Source organism: Tamandua tetradactyla, chromosome 1 (assembly GCF_023851605.1).
Source record: "Tamandua tetradactyla isolate mTamTet1 chromosome 1, mTamTet1.pri, whole genome shotgun sequence".
NCBI classification, from domain to species: domain Eukaryota; kingdom Metazoa; phylum Chordata; class Mammalia; order Pilosa; family Myrmecophagidae; genus Tamandua; species Tamandua tetradactyla.
The window spans coordinates 184,462,535-184,490,224 of NC_135327.1; the positions used below are offsets into that span (position 1 = coordinate 184,462,535).

The 27,690-nt window shown below is 37.6% G+C and overlaps 1 protein-coding gene across 3 annotated transcripts; it reads right to left on the reverse strand.

Moving 5' to 3' along the window:
- Nucleotides 1-288: 288 nt before the first annotated feature.
- On the reverse strand, nt 289-18,038 carry MRPS33 (mitochondrial ribosomal protein S33). 3 transcript variants are annotated; one of them, XM_077147853.1, is made up of 4 exons: nt 17,918-18,038; nt 6,817-6,971; nt 5,304-5,545; nt 289-1,650 (listed from the first exon to the last, which is right to left on the reverse strand). In XM_077147853.1, the coding sequence occupies exons 2-4, from the start codon at nt 6,901-6,903 to the stop codon at nt 1,545-1,547; spliced, it is 435 nt and encodes a 144-aa protein (XP_077003968.1). In that variant the 5' UTR covers nt 6,904-6,971; nt 17,918-18,038; the 3' UTR covers nt 289-1,544. The 3 variants fall into 3 exon arrangements, with proteins under 3 accessions (XP_077003968.1, XP_077003959.1, XP_077003978.1); XM_077147844.1 differs by having other exon boundaries at nt 6,790-6,971; XM_077147863.1 differs by lacking the exon at nt 6,817-6,971.
- Nucleotides 18,039-27,690: the final 9,652 nt, after the last annotated feature.

The following is a 27,690-nucleotide window of genomic DNA, read 5'->3' on the forward strand; positions in this document are numbered from 1 at the left end:
TCAAAATACACATATGCTTATTCATACAATCTTAAGGTCTAAGTCTTATTTATCTCTGAATCAGCATGGTGTCAGTCACATAGCAGGTGCTCACTAAAATTTTAAATGAATGAATTCTCAGTTTCTTGCTAGAATTAACTTATAAATCATTCAATTTTACGTGGTTTTTCTTCATAAGATACAATATAAACCTGGGCCATACCATCTGGATTATATATCTTTTAAAATATCATTTATCCAAAAATACGTAGTGAGATTCTTACTAGTTCAGGAATTATTCACAGGACATTATTGCCAATACTTTTAATGTTGCAGGAGGGAAAAAAAAGCTTGGTTGGAATAGCTGTTATATATCCCTTTGTCTATGCACTTTGCTTTCCTTTCCCATGAGAGAGGTAAATTTTCAGAACTCTTGTTGGAAAAAAAAAAAAAACCCTCACAACCTCACCGGAAAGTGTTAGAATACAATAATGTTAGCATTTAAACCAGCACCTAGCTAGATAATAGTAATTTTTCATACAAACCACATCTTACACACATTAATGTCTGGATAAAGCCCAAGCTTTATCACGGAAACTTGTAAAGCCCTTCGTGATCTGGCCTCTATTTCCTTATGGCCAACCAAACCTTAATCACAGTGGTCTTTTTTCAAGTCCTTGAACTTGACAATTTCTTACCTTAGTGCTTTGCAAATGGTATTCTTTGTGTCTCAAGCACCCTTCTCACCATTTTTCTTCTGGCTAACTCATACTTATCCTTTGGTACTCAGTTTAAGTATCACTTCTTTAGAGAGGCCTTCTTTCAACTCCTTAATGAGGTTTGGGCCTCCTGTTATCTCTCTGGATACATCCATCCATTCATCCACTCATCTATCCATCTTGCCCATCCACACTTTCTTTTCCTTTGTAGCATTTAATACAATTATATTAATATAATTATGTATCGTTAATCTCTCCCATGAGACAAAGTTCTGTGAAGGTAGGAGAGACTGTTTCCCTTACTAACTGCTTATTTCCAGGGCTCTCCACAGTGCCTTGTGTGTAGCAGGTTCTCAATACTTCCTTTCCAGGTATCTTATTAGATATTCTCAAAGGAGTAGGTGGAGAGCCATATCGTTTGCGAGCTTGGGGGATGGAAGCAGAGACTGAATAGACAGAGATAAAAGAAGCTATGTTGGTTAAGAGAAAAAACAAGAAGAGAGTAATGAGTGAACTGCAGGATTCTCGTTTAACAAATTCTCCCCTCCACTGCTCCAATATCCCATCTTTACCCCCAAATAAGTCATTAAGCAACAATTTATGTATTCATTTCTTTAGAGAATTAGGTAAACCTCATATTACAAAACCAAGGTCAAAATTTAGAATGTGTTCAAGAAATCAGTCGCAATTTAACTGGACTGGACTTCAATATGGAGATGATCATGTTCCTCCAAATAACCTTCAATTTAGGAAGATTACAGTCCTACAGTATGTGCAAAACACAATAAATACACTTTCTTCTGCTCTCAATCATTGAAGAAGAAATTTTGTCTCTTGATGTAAACACTATTTCCTTTTTGCTGCTCTTTTCCCTTCTCCTTTCTTTGGTTTCCCCTTTCCACGGAGCTTCTTTAGTCGCATTTGCTCTTCTTTAAAATCTTGATGCTCATCTCTAAAAAGAGAAATAAAGAATTAACTAGCTATTTTTATTAGACGTAAAAAAAACCAATCTAGCACTGTTCCCTTAAGTGTCTCTGGTTCACAATCCTTGACTTCTATAGGGCACAAACTCAGCTTGATGAACAGAAAGAAAAGGGTGCCCTCAAGATACAGATGGACTGTGTTCTAAAGTTCATTTAAGTCATAGTTACCCTCACAGAAATAATGCCACAAACAGTTAAATTCCTAGCCTATATAAAAGTTATTTAACTGATACAATACTAAGAATTTCCCTAAAAAACTAAGATTAAACGGTAAGAGGAGCAGAAAGTGGGCATAAGCTTCAATAACTGCACAGCAACTCTGCCAGCCCTGGGAATTAGCATTTATTAATAATGGGGAGTGGTCTTGAGGGAGTTGTTCTAATGGCAGTGGATAATTCAAACTAACAGGGTGTTAGGGAGAGGCTCAGACAGAAGGGAACCAAATCAAAAGACAGCTACTTTAGGATCAAGGCAGCCAGGACTTGTGGATGGCATCAAAGTTGAAGACTATGTATAATATATAAAAATGATTACATCTCAAGATCAAACACCTAAAGAACAGTACAGTTGTTAAACATGTAAGCTCTGTAACTCATATGAACCTTGGGTCCAAATCCCAGCTCCACCATTTACTATTTGTGTGAACATGGATAAATTACCTGACCTCCCTGGCACCTTAGTTTTCTCATCTGTAAAATGCAGGTTTTAATGGCATATGAATTAAATGTAAGACAGGTTTACTGGGTCCAATTTTTAACTCTCCAGGATGCTTTAAAAATAGATTGATTTTATAGGGTACACTATTTCATTTCATGAACATGATGTATGTATGCATCAGAACACTTTGGAACTAGCTATTATTGCCCCCAAATAATGATATATTCTTAAAGTTGCCACAATAATTCTTTAAAATATAAGTCTGATCATGTCACTCTGTTCAAACCCTGCAACTGGCTCTCCATTTCACCTAGAGTAGAAGCCAAAGTCCTTACCATCACCTATACAGCCCTGTGAATGATGTGCCTCTAGCCTACCCTATTACCTCTCTGCCCCTTGTCCTACCACTCTATCCATAGCTTGCTCTCCTCTGGCCACACCAGCTTCTGTGTGACTCAGGCACACTCCTACCTCAAGGTCTTTGCTCTGACTGTTGCTCTGTTTGTTTGTTTTTTTAATTTTTTATTAATAAAACTAATCAACATACAACATGAATAATCTTAATGTATGAACATTCCATTCTTGGTGTGCATTCAATGGCTCACAATATCATCACCTAGTTGTATATTCATCACCATGATTATTTCTCAGAACGTTTACATCATTCCAGAAAAAGAAAGAAAATGAAAAATGAAAAAACTCATACATACCTACCCCTTATCCCTCCCTCTCATTGACCACTAGTATTTCCCTCTACCCAACTTATTTTAACATTTGTCCCCCCTATTATTTATTTTTAATCTATATTTTTTACTCATCTGTCCATCATAGACAAAAAAAGGAGCATCAGAACAAAGTTTTCACAATCACATAGTCACTCTGTGAAAGCTAAATCATTATACAATCATCTTAAAGAAACAAGGCTACTGGAACACAGCTCTACAGTTTTAGGCACTTCCCTCTAGCCTCTCTCATACACCTTAAACTAAAAAAGGGTTATCTATATAATGCGTGAGAATAACCTCCAGGATCACCTCTCAATTCTATCTGAAATCTCTCAGCCACTGATGTTTTATTTTGTCTCATTTCTCTCTTCCTCCTTTCAGTTGAGAAGGTTTTCTCAATCCCTTAATGCTGAGTCCCAGCTCATTCTAGGATTTCTGTCCCATGTTGCCAGGGAGGCTTACATCCCTGGGAGTCCTGTACCATGCAGAGAGGGGGAGGGCGCTACTGCCTTTAAAGCTGTTCCCCATATACTCATTTGGCTAACTCATTACCTTCAAGTCTATGCTTAAATCTCAATGAGGCTTACCCTGATTGCCCTATTTAATACTGTAACTTGTCCTTTCCCCCACCCACTGTGTGCCCTGTCAGCACTCTTGATCCTGCTCAGCCTGCTATACTATTTTTCTTCCATAGCATGTACAACTTAGTAATATACCATGTAATTAACTTATTTATCATGTTTATACCTCCCTCCTACCAATCCATCCTCAGCCAAAAAGCAAGCGCCAGCAGGGGACTTTGTCTACATGGATGATATATCCTAAGTACCTGATTGAATGACTGAATCAATTGTTTTTGAGGACCTCTGCTTCACTCCTCTTTTTTGCAGTTCTTTAAGTAATATTTTCTTTATTGAAGACTGCCATATTTCATACAGCCTGATGCCACAGGAGGCCTAACATTAGAGGAACTATTTACCATAACTGGTGACTATGTGACAATAATTTTAATTTTCCACAGATAACTAAATGCTAAAAATAGACAAGTTTCTATTTTTTAAACAAATGGAGAGTGGCAGCAATTCAGATAAATTAAAATAGTTGAATGTGATTTGTTATGGGTTGTAATTTTCTACTCAGGATTCTGCCTCCAGTGATATTTTGTTTTGGGCCATTAATAACATCAGTTTTTATTTTCTGAGCTCAGACTAATGGCAAGGGAAGACAGTCCCAAAGTAGTCCTAGAAATTCAAAATATGTCATAGATTTTAATCTCTAATAATACATTAACTAAAAAAACCTATTTTGTTCACTAGTCCCCCTAGTGACCATGTCTCATGCTTATGTATGAAAAGTGAAAGAATATCTGTTTGCTTTTGGGAATGAATATCATACTATAATACTAATTTTATCATATTAGAATGAATAGTTCCAAATAAATTTTATAATACTGCCAAAGATAAGTTAAAATTTTAAAGACTGTAGGTATTTAAATTTTATACAAATATATACTGCTTGAATTCTTTTTTATAATGAATGTGTATTAGGTTGGTAGTGAAAAAATTAAACAAAATGATGCCCCAGATACTTTCTGTGTCTAGGGAAGCATATAGTATTAAGTATCTACTTCCTATACATAAACAAATATATAAATGCATGGTGTTAAAAGACTATGCAATTTAATGCTCATATAGCTAATTCTTAAAGGTAAATACTGCTTATATACACCTAATTAAAAAAATAAAAAAGAGATAGAATAAAAATGCCAGAAGAGTGTAGGAGGAAATTACTGCCAATCAAACTGCCACCAGGCTCCCACACATCAGCTAAGAAGAGATGTGGGATAAGGACTCTGTTTATCTGATGAGACCTGGCACTGGTCTTAGGGGCAACCTTGGTGTTCCTGTTGTTTTCTTTCTCTGCATTTGGACCAGTTTCCCTGTGACCTTTCTATAATGCTCTTAGATTGAACAAAATTAAACATCTCTCTACAGCTCAGTATCTATTTAACATTAGTCACGTTTTAGATATAATTAAAAGGTATCTTTTAATAAGTTTCTCTTTTTGTTTGTCCATTAAAGATATTTTGACAAAAGCATTTTCCCCCAAACAGTAGCTGAGCACTATTATAAGAACCACAAAACCTTAAGGAGAGAAAGGCTGATTTTTCCCCCTTTTTTGATTTACTAAAAAAATTCTCCCACCACAAGTTCTTTTATGTGTTTTTTTTTAGTCATTACCTGTAGAGGCCATGAAAACGGAGTATCCCCATGAGTGCAAAATAAGTGTTATGATTTGGATACCAGTCATAAGTCTCCTTCCTCTTAGCCAAAGGCTGTTCACTAAACAGTTTCACTACTTTCATGGATTTGGAATCAGTGGGTCTGGCAACTTCACCAAATAGCCGGGCACTCAGACGAGTCATGCGCAAGGCATATTCTGAAAGTGAAGACATTTCTTGAGCAGCAAGGAACAAAAGTCTCTACAGAAAATGAGAAGAAAGATAGAAAGGTTAGTGTAAGAAATTGTAAGATTATCTAATGAACACTTTAGAAAATGAAAACACAGAAGCCAGCGTGAATCAGTACATATTGTTAGCAGTACAGGCCTTACAGCTGAGAGAGATCCACAGTCTAAAATGGCCATTTGTTTGGTATACTTTACATTTGCATGTTGTAGTCATACAGTATTACTCCTTTTCTGTACAGCCATGTTTTCAATGAACAATTTTGTGATTCAATAGGTTACTCACTAATAGTCAGTTTACCTGCTTAGTAGACTGGGCGAAGAGGATAGGGAAACAAGTTATCCCACCACAGCATTATTACACCTTCAGTAAATAACCACCTAAGTAATCTAAAAAATAAATATGCTGACTGCTTGCTGTCTAAAGGCTTAATCATGGCAGAGAAATAATTATGCTGCTGTCTTTATTATTAGTGCTTTGAACACTGTTCTCCTCTAGGGCTCCAGATGGCTCTGAGAATGGTTAATGAGATATGAGGTCATTTAGCCTCTAGGTTACTGGATTGAATGTGTCTAGAGACTGAGGGCCATTGGGGAAAACAAACAGAGCAAAAGTAGTCCTATAAAAATAAACTCAACAGCTCATTTTATTCCTGAATAGGGGGCTCTTATGAATTGTAATGTTACTTATCTTTTCTTCCATCTTACATATTTTGTCTTAATGTAAAATACCTAAGTTCTTATTAGCTGAAAACAGTAACTTTTTCCAGGGGTGGAGAATGCTGAAATAGGTATAAGAATGATATCCTTTGATATGCAGAAATTACAGCTAATATACACTGAAAAATTACATGGGTGCGTCATAAAAATCAAGAATATTGCTGGTAGAATAGTTAACTTTTCTATCCCATTTCAGATCAGATGTAGTGGTTATTTTTGGCAGAAAATGCAAATTTATGTGAAATTTTAGTAGTGAGATGATAATCTTATCCCCTATCCAGTGGGGATTAAACAGTGCTAATCTCCAAACAGAAAAATGGCATAAACTTATCTTGAAAAAACAAGAAATACATAAACTATCTCCTAAACAGGGATGGTGTTGAACAAATTTCAAAAGAGTTCTTGTAAGACTAAAATAACACTATGTTTAAATTAAGGAAGTTTTCATTTCCATTTTAAGATCCATTGAAAGAGCAGAAGCTGACCTCAAACCAACTGCACACTGTCAACCTCAAACCAAATACCATTCTGAACACCAACCAAGCAATCTTGGGCCAATAGTGCCACCTGAAGGCCAGCCGAAGGTCTCTTCCTCCTTCGTGGGGCCATAATCAAGGGATCTTGCCTTTTCTTTTCAGCACTCTCAGTTCCCATATTCACTTGTCTCCCAACTCTTGCTCCATTATTTGGGTATAGATGGGTTGAGGTTGTTAGGGTTAGAGCTGTATTTTCATCAATTAAAAAGAAAATCATAAACCAGTTAATGTATAAGTAGAAAATAGTAACAATCAGTGCCATCAACATCTGAAGGCTTTGCAAATATACATACAGAAGTCACTTTCAGAGACTATAAAAAGTTTCTTTGCATGCTTTATCTTTTCTCTTTCTTACTTCCTTTTAAAAGTAACTTTTCGAGGACTTCCGGAGAAGATGGCGGCTTAGTAAGACGCGCGGATCTTGGTTTCTCCTCCAGAACAGCTACTAGGGGAGTAGAAACGATACAGAACAGCTCCCAAAGCCATGACAGAGATAAAAAAAGACAGCGTACCCCATCCTGGAATGGCTGGCTGGCTGAGAGAACCCGCTCTGGTGAGATCGCCGAGGGGCGTGGGCTTCAACGGGCGGGGCGGCAAGCGGCCGGAGTCACTCCCTTCCCCCTTCCCGGGTCAGCTGGGAGAATTGGACAGGCGGTCCCCTCAAACCGCGGCGGCTGGCGCCCACACTACGCGCGGCCCCCCGGACCATCTGAGATAAGTGGATCGGAAATCCCCAGGCTGCGGAGAATGGTGACGGGGGAAGGCCCTTCCAAACCCATGACTCCCCGGGAACGGTGCACTCTCCCGGGCGGGCCGCTGCGGCTGGCGCCCTCCCACCATGCTTGGTGCCCCGGGCCAACTAGGAAATTCGGACGGGTGCTTTCCTGGGCTGCGGCGGCCAGCGACCCTCCCCGCGTTCGGACCCCGGGCCGGCTGGCACTCTTCCAAGACGCTTCAGCTAGCGAACCTCCCGGACGGCGAGAGTTTTCCAAAGTTAAAGGCCCCACAGCACCTTTTACTGGTGGGACCCGCAGACAAACGTGTGCCACGAGCGCCACCTACGGGGCAGGATAAGAAAAACAGAACCCAGAGATTTCACAGAAAAATCTTCCAAACTTTTGGATCCAACACCCAGGGAAATCTGTCTAAATGCGTAGACGCCAGCAGAAGATAACGGATCACGCTCAAAAAATTGAAAATATGGCCCAGTCAAAGGAACAAACCAATAGTTCAAATGAGATACAGGAGCTGAGACAACTAATGCTGAATATACGAACAGAAATGGAAAACCTCTTCAAAAACGAAATCGATAAATTGAGGGACGACATGAAGAAGACATGGGGTGAACATAAAGAAGAAATAGAAAAACTGAAAAAACAAATCACAGAACTTATGGAAGTGAAGGACAAAGTAGAAAAGATGGAAAAAACAATGGATACTTACAATGATAGATTCAAAGAGACAGAAGATAGAATTAGTGATTTGGAGGATACAACATCTGAGTTCCAAAAACAAACAGAAACTATCGGGAAAAGAATGGAAAAATTTGAACAGGGTATCAGGGAATTCAAGGACAGTATGAAGCGCACAAATATACGTGTTGTGGGTGTCCCAGAAGGAGAAGAGAAGGGAAAAGGAGGAGAAAAACTAATGGAAGAAATTATCCCTGAAAATTTCCCAACTCTTATGAAAGACCTAAAATTACAGATCCAAGAAGTGCAGCACACCCCAAAGAGAGTAGACCCAAATAGGCGTTCTCCAAGACACTTACTAGTTAGAATGTCAGAGGTCAAAGAGAAAGAGAGGATCTTGAAAGCAGCAAGAGAAAAACAATCCATCACATACAAGGGAAACCCAATAAGACTATGTGTAGATTTCTCAGCAGAAACCATGGAGGCTAGAAGACAGTGGGATGATATATTTAAATTACTAAAAGAGAAAAACTGCCAACCAAGACTCCTATATCCAGCAAAATTGTCCTTCAAAAATGAGGGAGAAATTAAAACATTCTCAGACAAAAAGTCACTGAGAGAATTTGTGACCAAGAGACCAGCTCTGCAAGAAATACTGAAGGGAGCACTAGAGTCAGAACCGAAAAGACAGAAGAGAGAGGTATGGAGAAGAGTGTAGAAAGAAGGAAAGTCAGATATGATATATATAATACAAAAGGCAAAATGGTAGAGGAAAATATTATCCAAACAGTAATAACACTAAATGTTAATGGACTGAATTCCCCAATCAAAAGACATAGAATGGCAGAATGGATTAAAAAACAGGATCCTTCTATATGCTGTCTACAGGAAACACATCTTAGACCCAAAGATAAACATAGGTTGAAAGTGAAAGGTTGGGAAAAGATATTTCATGCAAATAACAACCAGAAAAGAGCAGGAGTGGCTATACTAATATCCAACAAATTAGACTTCAAATGTAAAACAGTTAAAAGAGACAAAGAAGGACACTATATACTAATAAAAGGAACAATTAAAGAAGAAGACATAACAATCATAAATATTTACGCACCGAACCAGAATGTCCCAAAATACGTGAGGAATACACTGCAAACACTGAAAAGGGAAATAGACTCATATACCATAATAGTTGGAGACTTCAATTCCCCACTCTCATCAATGGACAGAACATCTAGACAGAGGATCAATAAAGAAATAGAGAATCTGAATATTACTATAAATGAGCTGGACTTAACAGACATTTATAGGACATTACATCCCACCACAGCAGGATACACCTTTTTCTCAAGTGCTCATGGATCATTCTCAAAGATAGACCATATGCTGGGTCACAAAGCAAGTCTTAACAAATTTAAAAAGATTGAAATCATACACAACACTTTCTCGGATCATAAAGGAATGAAGTTGGAAATCAACAATAGGCGGAGTGCCAGAAAATTCACAAATACGTGGAGGCTCAACAACACACTCTTAAACAATGAGTGGGTCAAAGAAGAAATTGCAAGAGAAATTAGTAAATACCTCGAGGCGAATGAAAATGAAAACACAACATATCAAAACTTATGGGACGCAGCAAAGGCAGTGCTAAGAGGGAAATTTATTGCCCTAAATGCCTATATCAGAAAAGAAGAAAAGGCAAAAATGCAGGAATTAACTGTTCACTTGGAAGAACTGGAGAAAGAACAGCAAGCTAACCCCAAAGCAAGCAAAAGGAAAGAAATAACAAAGATCAGAGCAGAAATAAATGAAATTGAAAACATGAAAACAATAGAGAAAATCAATAAGGCCAGAAGTTGGTTCTATGAGAAAATCAATAAGATTGATGGGCCCTTAGCAAGATTGACAAAAAGAAGAAGAGAGAGGATGCAAATAAATAAGATCAGAAATGGAAGAGGAGACATAACTACTGACCTCACAGAAATAAAGGAGGTAATAACAGGATACTATGAACAACTTTACGCTAATAAATACAACAATTTAGAGGAAATGGACGGGTTCCTGGAAAGACATGAACAACCAACTTTGACTCAAGAAGAAATAGATGACCTCAACAAACCAATCACAAGTAAAGAAATTGAATTAGTCATTCAAAAGCTTCCTAAAAAGAAAAGTCCAGGACCAGATGGCTTCACATGTGAATTCTACCAAACATTCCAGAAAGAATTAGTACCAACTCTCCTCAAACTCTTCAAAAAAATTGAAGTGGAGGGAAAACTACCTAATTCATTCTATGAAGCCAACATCACCCTCATACCAAAACCAGGCAAAGATATTACAAAAAAAGAAAACTATACACCAATCTCTCTAATGAATATAGATGCAAAAATCCTCAATAAAATTCTAGCAAATCGTATCCAACAACACATTAAAAGAATTATACATCATGACCAAGTAGGATTCATCCCAGGTATGCAAGGATGGTTCAACATAAGAAAATCAATTAATGTAATACACCATATCAACAAATCAAAGCAGAAAAATCACATGATCATCTCAATGGATACAGAGAAGGCATTTGACAAGATTCAACATCCTTTCCTGTTGAAAACACTTCAAAAGATAGGAATACAAGGGAACTTCCTTAAAATGATAGAGGAAATATATGAAAAACCCACAGCTAATATCATCCTCAATGGGGAAAAATTGAAAACTTTCCCCCTAAGATCAGGAACAAGACAAGGATGTCCACTAGCAACACTATTATTCAACATTGTGTTGGAGGTTCTAGCCAGAGCAATTAGACAAGAAAAAGAAATACAAAGCATCAAAATTGGAAAGGAAGAAGTAAAACTATCACTGTTTGCAGACGATATGATACTATACGTCGAAAACCCGGAAAAATCCACAACAAAACTACTAGAGCTAATAAATGAGTACAGCAAAGTAGCAGGTTACAAGATCAACATTCAAAAATCTGTAGCATTTCTATACACTAGTAATGAACAAGCTGAGGGGGAAATCAAGAAACGAATCCCATTTACAATTGCAACTAAAAGAATAAAATGCCTAGGAATAAATTTAACTAAAGAGACAAAAAACCTATATAAAGAAAACTACAAAAAACTGTTAAAAGAAATCACAGAAGACCTAACTAGATGGAAGGGCATACCGTGTTCATGGATTGGAAGACTAAATATAGTTAAGATGTCAATCCTACCTAAATTGATTTACAGATTCAATGCAATACCAATCAAAATCCCAACAACTTATTTTTCAGAAATAGAAAAACCAATAAGCAAATTTATGTGGAAGGGCAGTGTGCCCCGAATTGCTAAAAACATCTTGAGGAAAAAAAACGAAGCTGGAGGTCTCATGCTGCCGGACTTTAAGGCATATTAGGAAGCCACAGTGGTCAAAACAGCATGGTATTGGCATAAAGATAGATATATCGACCAATGGAATCGAATAGAGTGCTCAGATATAGACCCTCTCATCTATGGACATTTGATCTTTGATAAGGCAGTCAAGCCAACTCACCTGGGACAGAACAGTCTCTTCAATAAATGGTGCCTAGAGAACTGGATATCCATATGCAAAAGAATGAAAGAAGACCCATCTCTCACACCCTATACAAAAGTTAACTCAAAATGGATCAAAGATCTAAACATTAGGTCTAAGACCATAAAACAGTTAGAGGAAAATGTTGGGAGATATCTTATGAATCTTACAACTGGAGGTGGTTTTATGGACCTTAAACCTAAAGCAAGAACACTGAAGAAGGAAATAAATAAATGGGAGCTCCTCAAAATTAAACACTTTTGTGCATCAAAGAACTTCATCAAGAAAGTAGAAAGACAGCCTACACAATGGGAGACAATATTTGGAAATGACATATCAGATAAAGGTCTAGTATCCAGAATTTATAAAGAGATTGTTCAACTCAACAACAAAAAGACAGCCAACCCAATTACAAGATGGGAAAAAGACTTGAACAGACACCTCTCAGAAGAGGAAATACAAATGGCCAAAGGCACATGAAGAGATGCTCAATGTTCCTGGCCATTAGAGAAATGCAAATCAAAACCACAATGAGATATCATCTCACACCCACCAGAATGGCCATTATCAACAAAACAGAAAATGACAAGTGCTGGAGAGGATGCGGAGAAAGAGGCACACTTATCCACTGTTGGTGGGAATGTCAAATGGTGCAACCACTGTGGAAGGCAGTTTGGCGGTTCCTCAAAAAGCTGAATATAGAATTGCCATACGACCCAGCAATACCATTGCTGGGAATCTACTCAAAGGATTTAAGGGCAAAGACACAAACGGACATTTGCACACCAATGTTTATAGTAGCGTTATTTACAATTGCAAAGAGATGGAAACAGCCGAAATCTCCATCAACAGAAGAGTGGCTAAACAAACTGTGGTATATACATATGATGGAATATTATGCAGCTTTAAGACAGGATAAACTTATGAATCATGTAATAACATGGATGGACCTAGAGAACATTATGCTGAGTGAGTCTAGCCAAAAACTAAAGGACCAATACTGTATGGTTCCACTGATGTGAACGGACATTCAAGAATAAATCTGGAATATGTCATTGGTAACAGAGTCCAGCAGGAGGTAGAAATAGGGTAAGATAATGGGCAATTGGAGCTGAAGGGATATAGACTGTGCAACAGGACTAGATACAAAAATTCAAAAATGGACAGCACAATAATACCTAATTGTAAAGTAATCATGTTAAAACACTGAATGAAGCTGCATCTGAGCTATAGGTTTTTGTTTTGTTTTGTTTTTACTATTATTACTTTTATTTTTTTCTCTATATTAACATTCTATATCTTTTTCGGTTGTGTTGCTAGTTCTTCTAAACCGATGCAAATGTATTAAGAAACGATGATCATGCATCTATGTGATGATGTTAAGAATTACTGATTGCATATGTAGAATGGTATGAATTCTAAATGTTGGGTTAATTTCTTTTTTTCCGTTAATTAAAAAAAAAAAAAAAAAGAGAAGGGGTAATTGGAGCTGAAGGGATACAGACTGTGCAACAGGACTGGATATAAAAACTCAGAAATGGACAGCACAATACTACCTAATTGTAATGCAATTATGTTAAAACATTGAATGAAGCTGCATGTGAGGTATAGGTTTTTTTTCTCTGTATTATCGTTTTAATTCTTATTCTGTTGTCTTTTTATTTCTTTTTCTAAATCGATGCAAATGTACTAAGAAATGATGAATATGCAACTATGTGATGATATTAAGAATTACTGATTGTACATGTAGAATGGAATGATTTCTAAATGTTTTGTTAATTTTTTTAATTAATAAAAAAAAAAGTAACTTTTCGAAACATCAGATTAAAAATATTTTTTTCAGGCAGGCCATGGTGGCTCAGCAGGCAGAGAGTTCTCACCTGGCATGCTGGAGAACCAGGTTCGATTCCCAGCGCCTGCCCATGCAAAAAAAAAAAAAAAATTCTTACTCAATTTTGCTTTGCTTTCCTTAATTACCATTATAGTATCAGAATAGATTTCTATTGCAATTATGCAGTACTTCTTCTATCAATTAGTTATTTGTAAGCTGGTCTGGGAAGAATCATTTTTGCTACAAAGCTTCTAGGAAAACAAGTTCTGAATTCCAAATCACTTTTTTTTTTGTATGTTGTGTGATGGGGGTCACATTTCATTGTTTTTCCATGTGACAATCCCATTACTGCAGCATCATTTGTTGAATTCTTTTTTTTTCTTTCAGGAAGTGCATGGGCTGGAAATCAAACCTAGGTCTCCTGCATGGCAGGAGAGAATTCTACCTCTGCACTACCCTTGCACCCTGTCCTCCGCAATTACTTTATTATTATTATTTTTCCCCATGGGCAGACACCAGGAATTGAACCTAGGTCTCGGGCATGGCAGGTAAGAATTCTGCCACTGAGCCACCGTTGCACGACGCACTCTTTTTTTTTTTAAATAGCATATGGTTTCACTTTTTTTTGAAATTAAAAAAAAAATTTTTATTGAAACAACAATGTACAAACACATACATTCTTAACATACAAATATTCTATACATGGGGTACAATCAATGGCTCACAATATCACTACAAAGTTGTATATTCATCACCATGATCATTTTTTAGAACATTTGCATCACTCCAGAAAAAGAAATAAAAAGAAAAAAAATCATAAATACCATACCCCTTACTCCTCCCTCTCATTGACCGCTAGTATTCCCATCTATCTAATATTAATCCATTTTAACATTTGTTCCTCCTATTATTTATTTATTTTTAATCCATATGCTTTACTCATCTGTCCATACTGCAGATAAAAGGAGCATCAGACACAAGGTTTCACAATCACATAGTCACAGTGTGAAAGCTATATCATTGTACAATCATCTTCAAGAAACATGGCTACTGGAACACAGCTCTACAGTTTCAGGCACTTCCCTCTAGCCTGATAAACCTTAGTCTAAAAAGGGATATCTATATAATGCAAAAGAATAACCTCCAGGATAACCTCTCGACTCTGAAATCTCTCGGTCACTGGCACTTTATTTTGTCTCATTTCTCTTTTCCCCCTTTCGGTTGAAAAGGCGTTCTCAATACCTTGATGCTGAGTCCCAGCTCACTCTAGGATTTCTGTCCTACGTTGCCAGGGAGGTTTACACCCATGGGAGTCATGTCCCACATAGAGGGGGAGGGCTCTGAGTTTGCTTGCAGTGTTGGCTGAGAGAGAGATAGGCCACATCTGAGCAAGAAAAGAGGTTTTCTGAGGGTGACTCTTAGGCCTAATTTTAAGTAGGCTTAATCTATCCTTTGCGGGGATAAGTTTCATATGAACAAACCCCAGGATTGAGGGCTTGGCCTATTGATTTGTTTGTCCCCACTGCTTAAGAGAATATCAGGAGTTCTCTTAACTCCTGATGGGGAAGTTGAATTTTCCCCTTTCTCATCATTTCCTCAAAGGGACTTTGCAAATACTTTTTTATTCACTGTTCAAATCATTCTGGGATTTATTGGGGCATCCTTCTGGACAAACTTACAAAAATCTCATGCCCTATTCAATGTTCCATGTACTTATGGTGTTCAATTAAATTGCCCATATAAGTTATATTAAAAAATGCACTAGTCAAAATATAAATTTTGTACCAAATAAACATTTTTTGCTTTAGTTTCACACATAAGTTTCAAAATACGAATTACCATCTATTTTGAACACCCTGCAATACTGACATTCCTTTGTTCTTTCTCATGAAAAAAACATTTTTTAATTTGTACATTTATTCATTATTACTGTACACTCTAGCCATTCCTAGATTATACCATCTCAGTCTTTATCCTCTATCTTTCCTTCTGGTTTCATTTGTGCCCCCAGCCCTCCTCCCTCTATCATTCTCACATTCAGCTTCATTCACAACCTACTCTGTTTTTAAATGAAGAGGGAGCATGGAATCACCAGGCCTTGGTTTAAGTACTGGCCCTTGTTACATGGGTTATTTTGGACAGTTATTATGCTTTCTAAATTTGAGTTTCCTATTCAGAAAACAATGCTTGCAGAACTATTGTAAGAAATAAATAAGATGGCAGCACTCAGTAAATGGTAGCTTAAAAAAATAGAAAAACTTAAAACTGTTTGTAAGTTTAGTGCTCATATGTTCTATACAGACACATTTATTTCTTGTCCTCATTTAATCATGCAAAAAAAAAAAAGACATACACTCCATATTGTTAAACCTGTACCTCCCTGGAATGATCTCCTTACCCAGAAAGACTGACAGCCAGAGAAATAGGGGAGAGGATCAACAGCTTGGTAATTTGACTTGGCAAAGAGGAAAGGATTCACTAAGACAGCGGTCACTGAAGCCACCAAAGCTAAGTCATCTCTATGCCCACTCTGGAATGTACCAAATTCCTGGGATAACTCATCAGGTATACAGTCTCATAAGAATCCAGTGGAACATACTGGAAAATCTAGGTCCTTAAAAATTTTACCACGTAGAAAGGGAACAAATCTCTTCAAATCCGAAATTCTTACTAGAAACAACCACCTGCTAAATAGGAGGAAAATGAAAAGGTTATTTAATTAGTAACAAAACTGCTTTGTAGTCTCCTTCTAGAGTATGAAAATTGCATAGACCTTGGTATACTTTTTTTTTTCTTAAAGTGGGTTAAGACCTACAGTTCATAAATATTGGTTCAAAGACTGGCAAATTGTCACTCTTTATTAGCTTTTAATTTACAAAAAGTTGAAAGCCTTACTTAGGACTTTTCAGGATTCTACTAAACCTCTCTATAGAATCTTTCAGTTTTATCTAAAAATTTTAAAAAGGGAGATAAAAGAAAAAAAAAGAAAATGATGACTCAATATTTTAAAAGGCAAATACTTTACACATCAATTAGATTTTTACTCACATTAAACCATTCTAATCACTTGTCACCTTTCTTTAAGTGGGACCATGGTTTTATGAAGAAAAATGAAATGGAATTGAAAATACTAAGCAAAAACATATAACTCACTCAAATGTGCTGATTCAAAACAAGTTAAGCACAAACTAGAAGAAAATTCCCATATTTATACTTTGATATAAAAGGGCAAGTTTCTTTATCTTTCTGATATATCTGACACATTCAACAAGGTTAGGCGTTTTTTTTATTTTTTGTAACTGGTTTTGGATTAGGTTTGCCTTTTCTTTTTGAAAGGTGGAGACCAAGTGCAGAAATTCTTAACTTAGATATGCCTCAGTAACCTGAATTCCATGAACTATGAAAATGTATGCTGAAATGTATAGTATGTGTGTACATGTGTGAATTTTACTGAGGAGAAAGCTTTCTAGTTTCTTAAAAACCACTGGTTAGCAGTGATTACACCAGGTTTGGGGCAGAAAACTTGACTGGAATCTTGCCTCCGCCTTCTCACGGTACCATTCTGTGCCTCGGTTTTCTTATCTATTAAATGAAGACAGTCATGCTACCTTTCCCGGTGGTAAGGCTTATATGCAAAACTCACGTGGCACAGTGGACTAATCATCAAGACCCAAGAAACTCGCATATACTGTGCACGACGTATCGTCACAGTAAAACAATCAAAGCGGAATGCTTTATTATTTTTAAAGCCTGGAACCATATAGTTTTACTGAGTTGTCGAGACACGGACACCACTAGATATATATTAACTTTATTCACTTCAACAAGAACAATTCCCCTACCCCCTCCAATGGACTCGATCATTCAAATCCGCGATGGAAGCACTAGTGCCAAGACAACCGGAGTTTGAATCGGCTGGACATTAAGCTAGTATTTCTCTTAAATGGCACCTTATTATAGTTTTCTTAATCTGGTAACAAAATTAATCTGCATTTCCGAAACAAATCCACGGTGCAGAAGGGTCGTCTGAAAAGCAGAGAAAATGAGCTTTTGTACTGTTAACTAATCTGGAAGAGAAGAGTAACTGCGCCTGAGTGGAAATTACGGCAGCATGAAAACTGGCGTCCTCCGTCTGGTAAATTACCGAATTTATGCAGGAAAAGGCCAAGTTGTTCATGTGGTACTTCTGTGAAATCCCCCAGCCGGTTAATCTATGAAATTGACCCGTCCCATTCTTGGCGACTCGACAAGGTTGGACGCCCCGAAAGAGCTCTCCAGCCATCACCCTGTCGTACCACACCCCCCCCAAAATACATGGACAGCCACCTTACCTGTCCCTGACCTTGTCTCCTACGCGCCAATTTCCCGGAAAAAGGTCCTGGCCTGACCTCCAGATCATCGCCTGAAACTACTGAGGAGAGCAGTAGAGAAACGGAAGCTTGGCGGCTAGAAGGGAACCCTAATTGAAAGACCCGGAACTATTAACCAATCTCTTGGCGGCCTCAGAGGTCATACTTGGCGCCTGCGCAATAAGGTCAAGGTCTCCTGTTGTATGGAATTTTGGGGCTGGTGGTGAGCTGAGGAGGGTCGAGCAAAGAGTTGTTTTCGTCTAGGGTTCGGTAACTGTATTTGGCTGGGAGCAACTACAGAGCTGCCGGCAAAAACTCCGAAGCAACGGCTGTTCGTGTAGCTTGTGGTGGGAAGATGAAATGCGCTCTCCTATTTCTCCCTCTCATTCCACTTCTCTGTGTGTTTTCTTTCTTATTTTCACACATCCTAGGTTGTGTGACTCTAAGGGAAGAGCCTTCTGACCCACTTTGGAATGCCGTCTTTCTCCCCTTCCGTCTGTCTGCTCATCTAATAGTCAGGATCTCTGCCAGAAGGCTTCCTTAGTACTCCTTGGTTGAGTTAAGAGCGTTATTTGAAGCTCGCTAGTCTCTCTGCCCCACAAACTGGGAAACTTCTTCAGGGAATTGGGATCGGACATTCTTTCTCTTCGGTAGTTATCTAGACTTCGCTTGGCAGGCAGTAGAAGTAGACAGTGTTCGCTGTTGAATTAATGACTTTGATTTCACCCGCTGTTAAACCTACTCTTAAGCCACATCCCATAGGCAGTATATACTTTCTTAAGCATTTATTGAATACTGAATAGTTCAGCTGGGAAAACAGTTCTTATTCATGAATATAATGTGCCTTAGAATTAAGGCATATGAGCAGAGAGCTTTATTTCTAGGTGGTATTCTATTCACCGCCCTTCTCATAGAATGTGCTTGTATTATTATGTTTTGATATCTTATCAGTCTAGGCTGTAGAATTTGCCTTTATCACGTTGAATTTTGACATACTGTAAGCAACCTTATAAACTTGGGTCTGATATAAGGAAGTTGGCGAGAGTTGCATTTTCACAGAGTGTAACGACTACCCCATGTGGAGCTACAGCCCCCAAAATGGATAGCAAAACACCTGGGAGAAATTTCACTTTGTCTTCTGTGTTTCAGTGCAGTTGGCTTGTTTTTTATCTTATGGACATTGAATTGTGTAAACAAGAAGGTTTCCTTTGCAGGCTAGTTGTTAAAAATTTTAGAGACAAATTTGTAGTTGATTCATGACAAGGACTGTATTTATATGTATTCTTGCATAAATCTGTTCTTGGCTCCATTTTGTACACCAGCCTTGTTTTTTCTCTTTTCACCTATTTATGTTACCAGTATGTTTTGTGAATCTCAGAAAGCTACTGTAAATCCTTCAACTATGGCAAGGTATAAAGAATTACATGTAGCTGTATATTCTGGGCACTCTGCAATATTAATTTCATTGAGTCAAGTTTTGGAGTTTGTATTGATTTCCTGAGGCTGCTGTAAACAAATGACCACAAATTTGATGGCTTAAAATTACAAAAATCTGTTCTCTCATAGTTTTGGAGTCAGAAGACCAAAATCAGTATCACTGGGCCAAAATCAAGGTATTGGCTGGGCTGCATTTCCTCCAGAGGTTCTAGGGGAGAATCTGTGCCTTGTCTTTTCCAGCTTCTGGTGACTATGGGCATTCCTTATCTTGTGGCCACATCACTCTAATTATCGAGGACATCATCTTCACATCTCTGCTGTCTTCACATTCCCTTATTCTCTATGTATGTCACATCTCTCTCTGTCTGTTTTCTATGAGGATACATGTAAGTGAATTTAGGTACTGCCTGGATAATTTAGGAGACTCTCCCCATTTCAAGATGTTTAACTTAATTACATTTGCAAAGACCCCTTTTCCAAATAAGGTAACATCTACAAGTTCCAGGAATTAGAAACATAACTTTGGAGGACATTTGTCAGCCTACAACAGGATTAGAAACAGCCAGCCTATGATACTGGCCCATCGAAGATTGTTACTGATTAGTGGAAAAGTTGGAAATTAGGAGTGGACAAATTAACATAATAGATTAAAATTTCACCTTCCTGTGAACATTGACTTCCCTAGAGCTTGGTTCATCCAGTTGTACCTCCAAGCTAAGTCTCCTTTAAGGACACTGCTTATAATCAGAGATTACCAGTTATTTTAAATATAAAATGGATTATTTTCTGGACCTTTATATTTTTCACATTATAGTAGGTTAACCTGCTTCTCTGTATGAAACAAAACAAAATAAAAATTGGCTAAGTCTTGGTATTCCTTTTTTGGTATATTTCTCAGACATTGTGAAAATGAATGACTATAATGTCTACATAACAAATATTTTTGAAAGTCAAGTGGTTTCCAATTCTTTGTTTTCAGAAAACTTGAAGGAGAAACTACTTAGTTTTCAGCTGAGAGTTCATTATAAATAGCTAGTTATATTGCTGTATAACTCAGTGACATGAATATTAGACCATTTGACAATATCTTTTCCCCTCTCTATTCTTCAGATTCAATAACTTCTATTAACCTATCATCAAATTCACTGTCTTTTCTTTATCATTATCTCCATTCTGCTATTGAGCCCAAGTATATTTTTTAGTTCATGTATTTCCTAAAATTCACATTTGATTATTTGTTATTGTTTCATTATTCTGCTGATAACTTCTGTGTTTCTACTCATTTAGGGAGTGTTTACCATTGCCTCATAGGTATGGATGTAATAGCTGCTTTAAAATCTTTGTCTGACATAGCCAACATCTGGGTCATCTAAGGTTTGGCACTTTTTGATTTTTCCTTTTCTTTGAGAACTTGTCACATTTTCCTGGTTGTTTGTATGTTAGTAATTTTGAATTGTATCCTGGATATTTTGACTGTTATGTTGTGAGTCTTTCAGTCCTGTTAAAATCCTCTTGAGAGGGCAAAATAAACTGGGGAGATTGAAATACTAGTGGTCAGTGAGAGGGAAGGGTAAGGGGTATGGGATGTATGGGTTTTTTCTTTTTCTGCAGTGATGCAAATGTTCTAAAAATGATCATGGTGATGAATGCACAACTGTGTGATGATATTGTGAGTCATTGTATACCAGGTGTGGACTGCATATGTGAAGATTTCTCAATAAAAATATTAAAAAAAAATCCTCTTGAGAATATTAATTTTTGTTTGTTTTAGCAGGCAGTCTAACTTGGTTAGATACAGACTGTAAGTTTTATTATGCTTTCTATGTCAGCTCAATTTTCAGACTTTGCAGTGTTGCTTTGGGTTAGTTCCACATATGTGGAGATCAGGTGGTGAGCCCACAACAGGGTAAGTTCGTGCAAAGAATTAGGAGATCTCCTATTTTGTCTGGAACTGAAATTTTCTGTAATGCATAATCTAACTCAACCTATCTAAATAGCTCATTTGAACAATTGAAACACAGGGATACCAGAATAAAAAAGAGGTCCTTTAACCCTATATGGATTATTGTAATACCTGAATACATCCTAGAGTATATTAGGCAGATAATCAGAAAGTATTAGCAAAGTGCCTTGAGGAATGGGAGAAAGAATATGGAACTATTAAACCTTACCATCAGGGAATCCCCTGGTACTGTGTCAAATTTTAGGGACACACAAATCAATAGGCCATGCCCTCGATCTTAAGGCTTATTCTTGTAAAGCTGATGTAGGTAGCGGAGAAGCTTAGACTACCTAAAGGTATGCCTAAGAGTTACTTCTGGAGGACCTCTTATGTTGCTCAGATGTGGCCTCACTCTCTCTAAGCCCAACTCTGTAAGTGAAATCATTGCCCTCCCTTCTAAATGGGACATGATATCCAGGGGTGAAAGTCTCCCTGGTGACGTAGGAGGTGACTCCCAGGGATGAATCTAGCCCTGGCACCGTAAGATCAACAATTCCATCCTGACCAAAAGGGGGAAAAGAAGTATAACAGTGGCAGAGAGAATTCAAATAGAGTCAAGAGGCTACCCTGGAGGTCACTCTTATGCAAGCTTCACTTAGACCTTTCTACCTATCATAACCTGCCAACCCCCAACCAGGACCATTCCAGCCAATCCTAAAGAACACCTAGGGAAATATATAAGATTCCACAAGGGTGCCATGCACTAGGGTAACTTTCCAGAAACCTACAACCTCCAGATGGGTCCCTGGTCCAGATAAGTCCTGAAACCTAGAGGGCCCAGACTCTCCAGAACATCAGGTAGTTCCATCTCCCTACCCCATATTAGTGACAGACCCTTCTAAGATGAAAAAGGTAGAATAGCCATAGCCCAAACACCCCTAAAGAAAAAGATGGAAAGATCAAAGGTGATGGTGGAGTTATACAGTGAAGATAGGATTGAACAAATGACTATGAATGCTGACTCATTAAATTGATACCTCTTTTAGTCTCCAGTATCTTAGGGCAGCTAGAAGTAAAAACCTAAAATTGTGGAATTGTAACCCATGCCAAACTCTGAAATATGTTCTACAACTAATTGTGGTGCTGTGCTTTGAAATTTATTGCTCTTTATATATGTTATTTTCTCATAGAAAAAGAAGGAAAAAAGTCGATTGTGATGATAAAAAAATATTTAAGCCCTCCAGCCTCCTATATTCTGGAGCAACTAGAAGAAACAATCTGAGAGGATCATATGGTAGCCCACGACAAACTCTGGGATCTATCCTGTAACTACTTGTTGACAAGTGCTTTGAAAACTATTGCTTTTTTTCTTTGCTTTGAATATATGTTATTTTATACAACAATAAAGTTAAAAAAAATAATTAGAGGATCTCTTTCTCTTTTTTTTCTTACACTCTGTGGCTCCTGGGGCCTCTCTTCATGGTGCTCTGGCTTATATAAACTGGGTTTTTCTCAGAATTTTAGCCACCTGCACTGCCATACAGTTTCATACCACTGGGGCTGCCCATGGGTAGAGAGAGAAAAAACAACAGGGATTCACCCACAGTCCTTAGAGAACACTGCCTCTTTCCCCAGTTTCGCTGTTCAGAAAGATAGATTTTCTCTTGGGGTTTTAGGTGCCTGCTCCACCACCAGTCCTGTAATGCAGTTCTATGACGCGGATAACGTTGGGCAAGGTCAGAAAAGAAAAAAGAAATGAAAACTGGGGTGGGGGGTGGGAGGTGGAATTTGCCTCACAGATGCCTCTTTTCCTTGTTTCCAGGACAGAGAGATGGGGTTTCTTGAGGAGTTTTTGCTGCCTGTGTTTGTTGCATAGTTCCTTATTTTGGCCGCCTTTGGGACAGTACTAGAAGATAAAGGAGGAAAAACAAAAGGGAACTCATCCACATTACTGGTCAAATTTCAGGTTTTGTTTCTCCTCCCCAATCTTCCTGCTCTGGTTAACTTTCAGTGTCTCCATGCAGTGCTTTTTGTATTATGTCCAGAGTTTTAAATTGTAATTAGTGAGAAAGTTAGGCTTTAGTGGGTTTATTTCACCCTGGTCAGCACCGTAAGTTATTTTGGATTTCAAGATTTCATTATTTATTCTAGCTTTCCTTTTACTTCTCTGGTCACTATTTTTACGTTCTTCTCTATCGACACTTTTAAAAAAGATTTTCTTACAAAATTAAGGTTACAAAATTAAAAATCTACATAAAATTTAAAACATAGTATAATGTACATCCTTTTACTCTTTTTTTTTAGATTCTACCAGTTATTGGTTCTAACCGCATTTACCTCTAAGTCTTTATGTTTATCCATATCCAATCTATATTTATGCCTTTTTAATTGATTGAATCATTTGAAAGTAAATTGTAGACAGCATGACATCTTATTCATAAATACTTTAGCAGGTATCTCCTAAGAATAAGGACATTCTCTTACATAATCATGATACCATTATTACCAACATTGATATAATTAATGCTGATTTAATATATCGCCTAATATATAATTCACATTAAAATTTCCCTAATTGTTCCAAAATTGTCCTTTATAATTTTGCATTTTTAAAATCTTATAATCAATCTAGAATAGTTCTGCCTTTTTTTGCCTGTCCTTTTTTGGCTTTTAAAAACAAACTTTTAAAAAATGCAGAGATAGTAGTGTAGCAGAGACTGCTAGTTGTCTACCGCTGAATCCAGTGTTGACATCCTCATTTGTATCAGGATCTTAAGTTTTCATTGGGCATATTGCCACCCGTCTAAAAGACTGTATCTTCCAGCCTTTTTTTTTTTACAAGACATAGAAATGTGTCGAAGTTCTGGTCAATAAAATGTAAGCAGAAGAATATGTGGCATTTCTAGGAAGTCTTCTTACAGGGGAGGGTATACCCTTTTTTGTCCTTCTTCCATTCTGCTTCCTGGAAGATAGAAGTGATGATTGAAGCACAGGCATGCAATCCTAGACTATGAGATCGAAGGTACTTACAAGATGTGTAGTGATGAACTGGAAGGAGACTTGAACCCTGTTGACATCGTAGACCAATCCTACTAAATCTTGACTGCTATCTCTGGATTTCTTTTGCAGAAAAGAGAAATAAACGTATACCTTATTTAAGACACTGTTATTCTAGTTCTTCTCACTGTTATGTTCAGACAAACTTTAAATAATACAGCATATTTATTGAAAAATTAATTAAAATAAATTAGGAAGATAGAAGGTCAAATATAAAAGTCTTTTTGCTGTTGCCTACCCCAAATCCTACTCTCCGGGGATATCCACCATGGCTATCAAATTTGGTATGTTCTCCTTCCATATTTTTTTTGCACATCAATCATTATTGTCTCATCATAGTCATCATTTTCATTACATCACCACCACCATCCTCACCATCGTTACCATCACCATTCTTGTTCTCAGTCTTTATCCATCTATCTATCGATCATCTGTCTGTCTGTCTGACATTAATCCACTGAACAAGCAGGATTTGTAAGAAATAATCAAAATGCAACTTAATACTTGTCTTACTCCTGCCTCTTTAAAATTTTTTTGGTAAGAAAAATTTACACTCTCCCTGTAGCTGAATTTTCTGGTAGGTTTAAGCTTCATTAGATTAAAGAAAGTCCCATAAGTCTCCCTGGTGGGGCGGGAGATGACTCCCAGGGATGAGTCTGGCCCTGGCATCATGGGATCCACAATGCCATCCTGACCAAAAGGGGGAAAAAAGAGTAACAAATAAGATATCAGTGACTGAGAGAGTTCAAATAGAGTTGAGAGGCTACTCTGGAGGTCACTGTAATGCAAGCTTCAGTTAGACGTTGCTACCTATCATAGCTTGCCAAACCCCAACCAAAAACCATTCCTGCCAATCCTAAAGAATACCTAGGGTGTTACATAAGATTCTACAAATGCTCTGTGCACTAGGGTAACTTTTCAGAAACCTACAACCTCCAGATGGGTCCCTGGATCAGGTAGGTCCTGTAATGCAGAGGGCCCAGCCTCTCCAGAACATCAACTAGATCCCCGCTCCCTTCCATATTATTGACAGCCCCTTCCAACATGAAAAAGTTAGACTGGGTATAGCCCAAATACCCCTAAAGAGTGGGAGGAAGATCAAGGGTGATGGTGGAGTTATATAGAGAAGGTAGGGTTTAACAAATGAGTATGCTTGCTGAATCATTATTTTGATATTTCTCTTAGTTTCCGGTATCTTAAATCAGCTAGAAGTAAAAACCTAAAATTGTGGAATTGTAACCCATATCAAACTCTGAAATAAATTTCAGAGTTTTGAAATTTGCTTTTTGTATATATGTTATTTTTCACAGAAAAGAAAAAAAAGTTGATTGTGAAGATAAATGCACAGCTATATGATGATATTGTGAAACCCTGATTTACACTTTGGATGATTACATGGTATATGAACATACAATATATATCAGTAAAGTCCTTGACTTTTTTAGTCACCATGTCTTCCATGAAGTAAATGAAGCTTAAGATTTGGGAACACCTTGTTTGTATATATAACCTCATGCCTACTTGTAGTAGTTAGTCTTATTTGTTATCATGGCTTGGCTATAGCATCCAGTTGTTTAATCAAATGCTAATCTAGGTATTGCTGTGAATGTATTTTATAGAAGTGGTTAACATCTATACAGGCATACCTCATTTCATTGCACTTTGCTTCACTGTGCTTTGCAGTATTCCATTTTGTACAAATTAAAGGTTTTGGGCAGCCCTATACTGAACAAGTTTATCTGTGCCATTTTTTTCAATGGCATGTGCTCAATTCATATCTCTGTGCCATATTTTGGTAATTCTCACTATATTTCAAGATCTTCCAATATTATTATATCTTCTATGGTGATCTATGATCAGTCACCTTTGATTTACTACTGTAATTGTTTTGTGGTACCACGAACCCCCGCCCATATAAGATGGCAAACTTAATCAATTTTATGTGTGTTCTGATGCTCCACCTACCAGTCATTCCCATCTCTTTTCCTCTCCTGGGCCCTCCCTATTCCCTGAGACACAACAATATTGAAATTAGGCCAATTAATAACCTACAATGGCCTCCAAGTGTTCAAATGAAAGGAAGAGTCTCATGTCTTTCAGTTTAAATCAAAAGTTAGAAATGAATAAGTTTAGTGAGGAAGGCATGTCAAAAGCTGAGATAGGCTGAAAGCTAGACCTCTTGTCCAAATAGCCAAGTTGTGAATGCAAAAGAAAAGTTATTGAAGGAAATTAAAAATGCTATTACAATGATCACACAAATGATAAGAAAGTAAAACATCCTTATCGCTGATATGGAGAAAATTTTAGTGATCAGATAAAAGTCCAAACTAGTCATAACATTCCCTTAAACCAAAGCCCAATTCAGAGCAAAATTCTAACTCTCTTCAATTCTATGAAGGCTGAGAGAGGTAAGGAAGCTGCAGAAGAAAAGTTTGAAGCTAGCAGAAATTGGTTCATGAGGTTTCAGGAAAGAAGCTGTATTCATGACATAAAAGTGCAAGGTGAAGCAGCAAGTACTGATGTAGAAACTGCAGCAAGTTATCCAGAAGATCCAGCTGAGATAAGTGATGAAGGTGACTCCACTAAACAACAGATTTTCAATGTAAACAAAACAGCCTTCTATTGGAAGATTACATCTACAGCTTTTCATAGCTAGAAAGGAGTAATCAATGCCTAGCTTCAAAGCATCAAAGGACAGGCTGACTTTCTTGTTGGGGGCTAATGCAGCTGGTGACTTTAAATTGAAGTCAAAGCTGATTTACCATTCCAAAATTCCTAGGCACTTAAGAATTATGCAAAATCTACTCTGCCTGTGCTCTATAAATGGTACAACAAAGCCTGGATGACAAGCACATTTATTTACAACATGCTCTGCTGAATATTTTAAGTCCACTGTTGAGGACTACAGCTCAGAAAAAGACTCCTTTCAAAATATGACTGCTCATTGACAATGCACGTGTTACCTGGGAGTCTGAAGGATATGTACAAGATTAATGTTGTTTTCATGCCTGCTGTGCCTGTTTGAAACTGTCACGTTCCCCAGAAATGCCATGTTCTTTAATCCTCATTTAATAGTGTTGGGTAGGATCTTTTTTTATTGTTTCCATGGCGTCGTGATCCACCCAATTGTGGGTGGTAACTTTTGATTAGATGGTATTCACGGACAGGTGTCTCCACCCATTCAAGATGAGGTTGCTTACTGAGACCTTGAAGAGGGAACCATTTTGAAAAAAACTTTAGAGCCAACAGAGCCCACCCAGCCAGAGACCTTTGGAGATGCAGTAGGAAAATGCCCCTGGGGTAGTGAGAAGAGAAAGCT

What these genes read in the sequence shown, in the direction of transcription:
- MRPS33 (XM_077147844.1), bottom strand. Translation starts at nt 6,903, where the DNA reads ATGGGAACTGAGAGTGCTGAAAAGAAAAGGCAAGATCCCTTGATTATG. An exon ending in TATTGGCCCAAGATTGCTTG is followed by an intron (nt 5,546 to 6,789) that starts GTTGGTGTTCAG and finishes CATTTTCTGTAG; the next exon opens with AGACTTTTGTTCCTTGCTGC. An exon ending in CGTTTTCATGGCCTCTACAG is followed by an intron (nt 1,651 to 5,303) that starts GTAATGACTAAA and finishes TTCTCTTTTTAG; the next exon opens with AGATGAGCATCAAGATTTTA.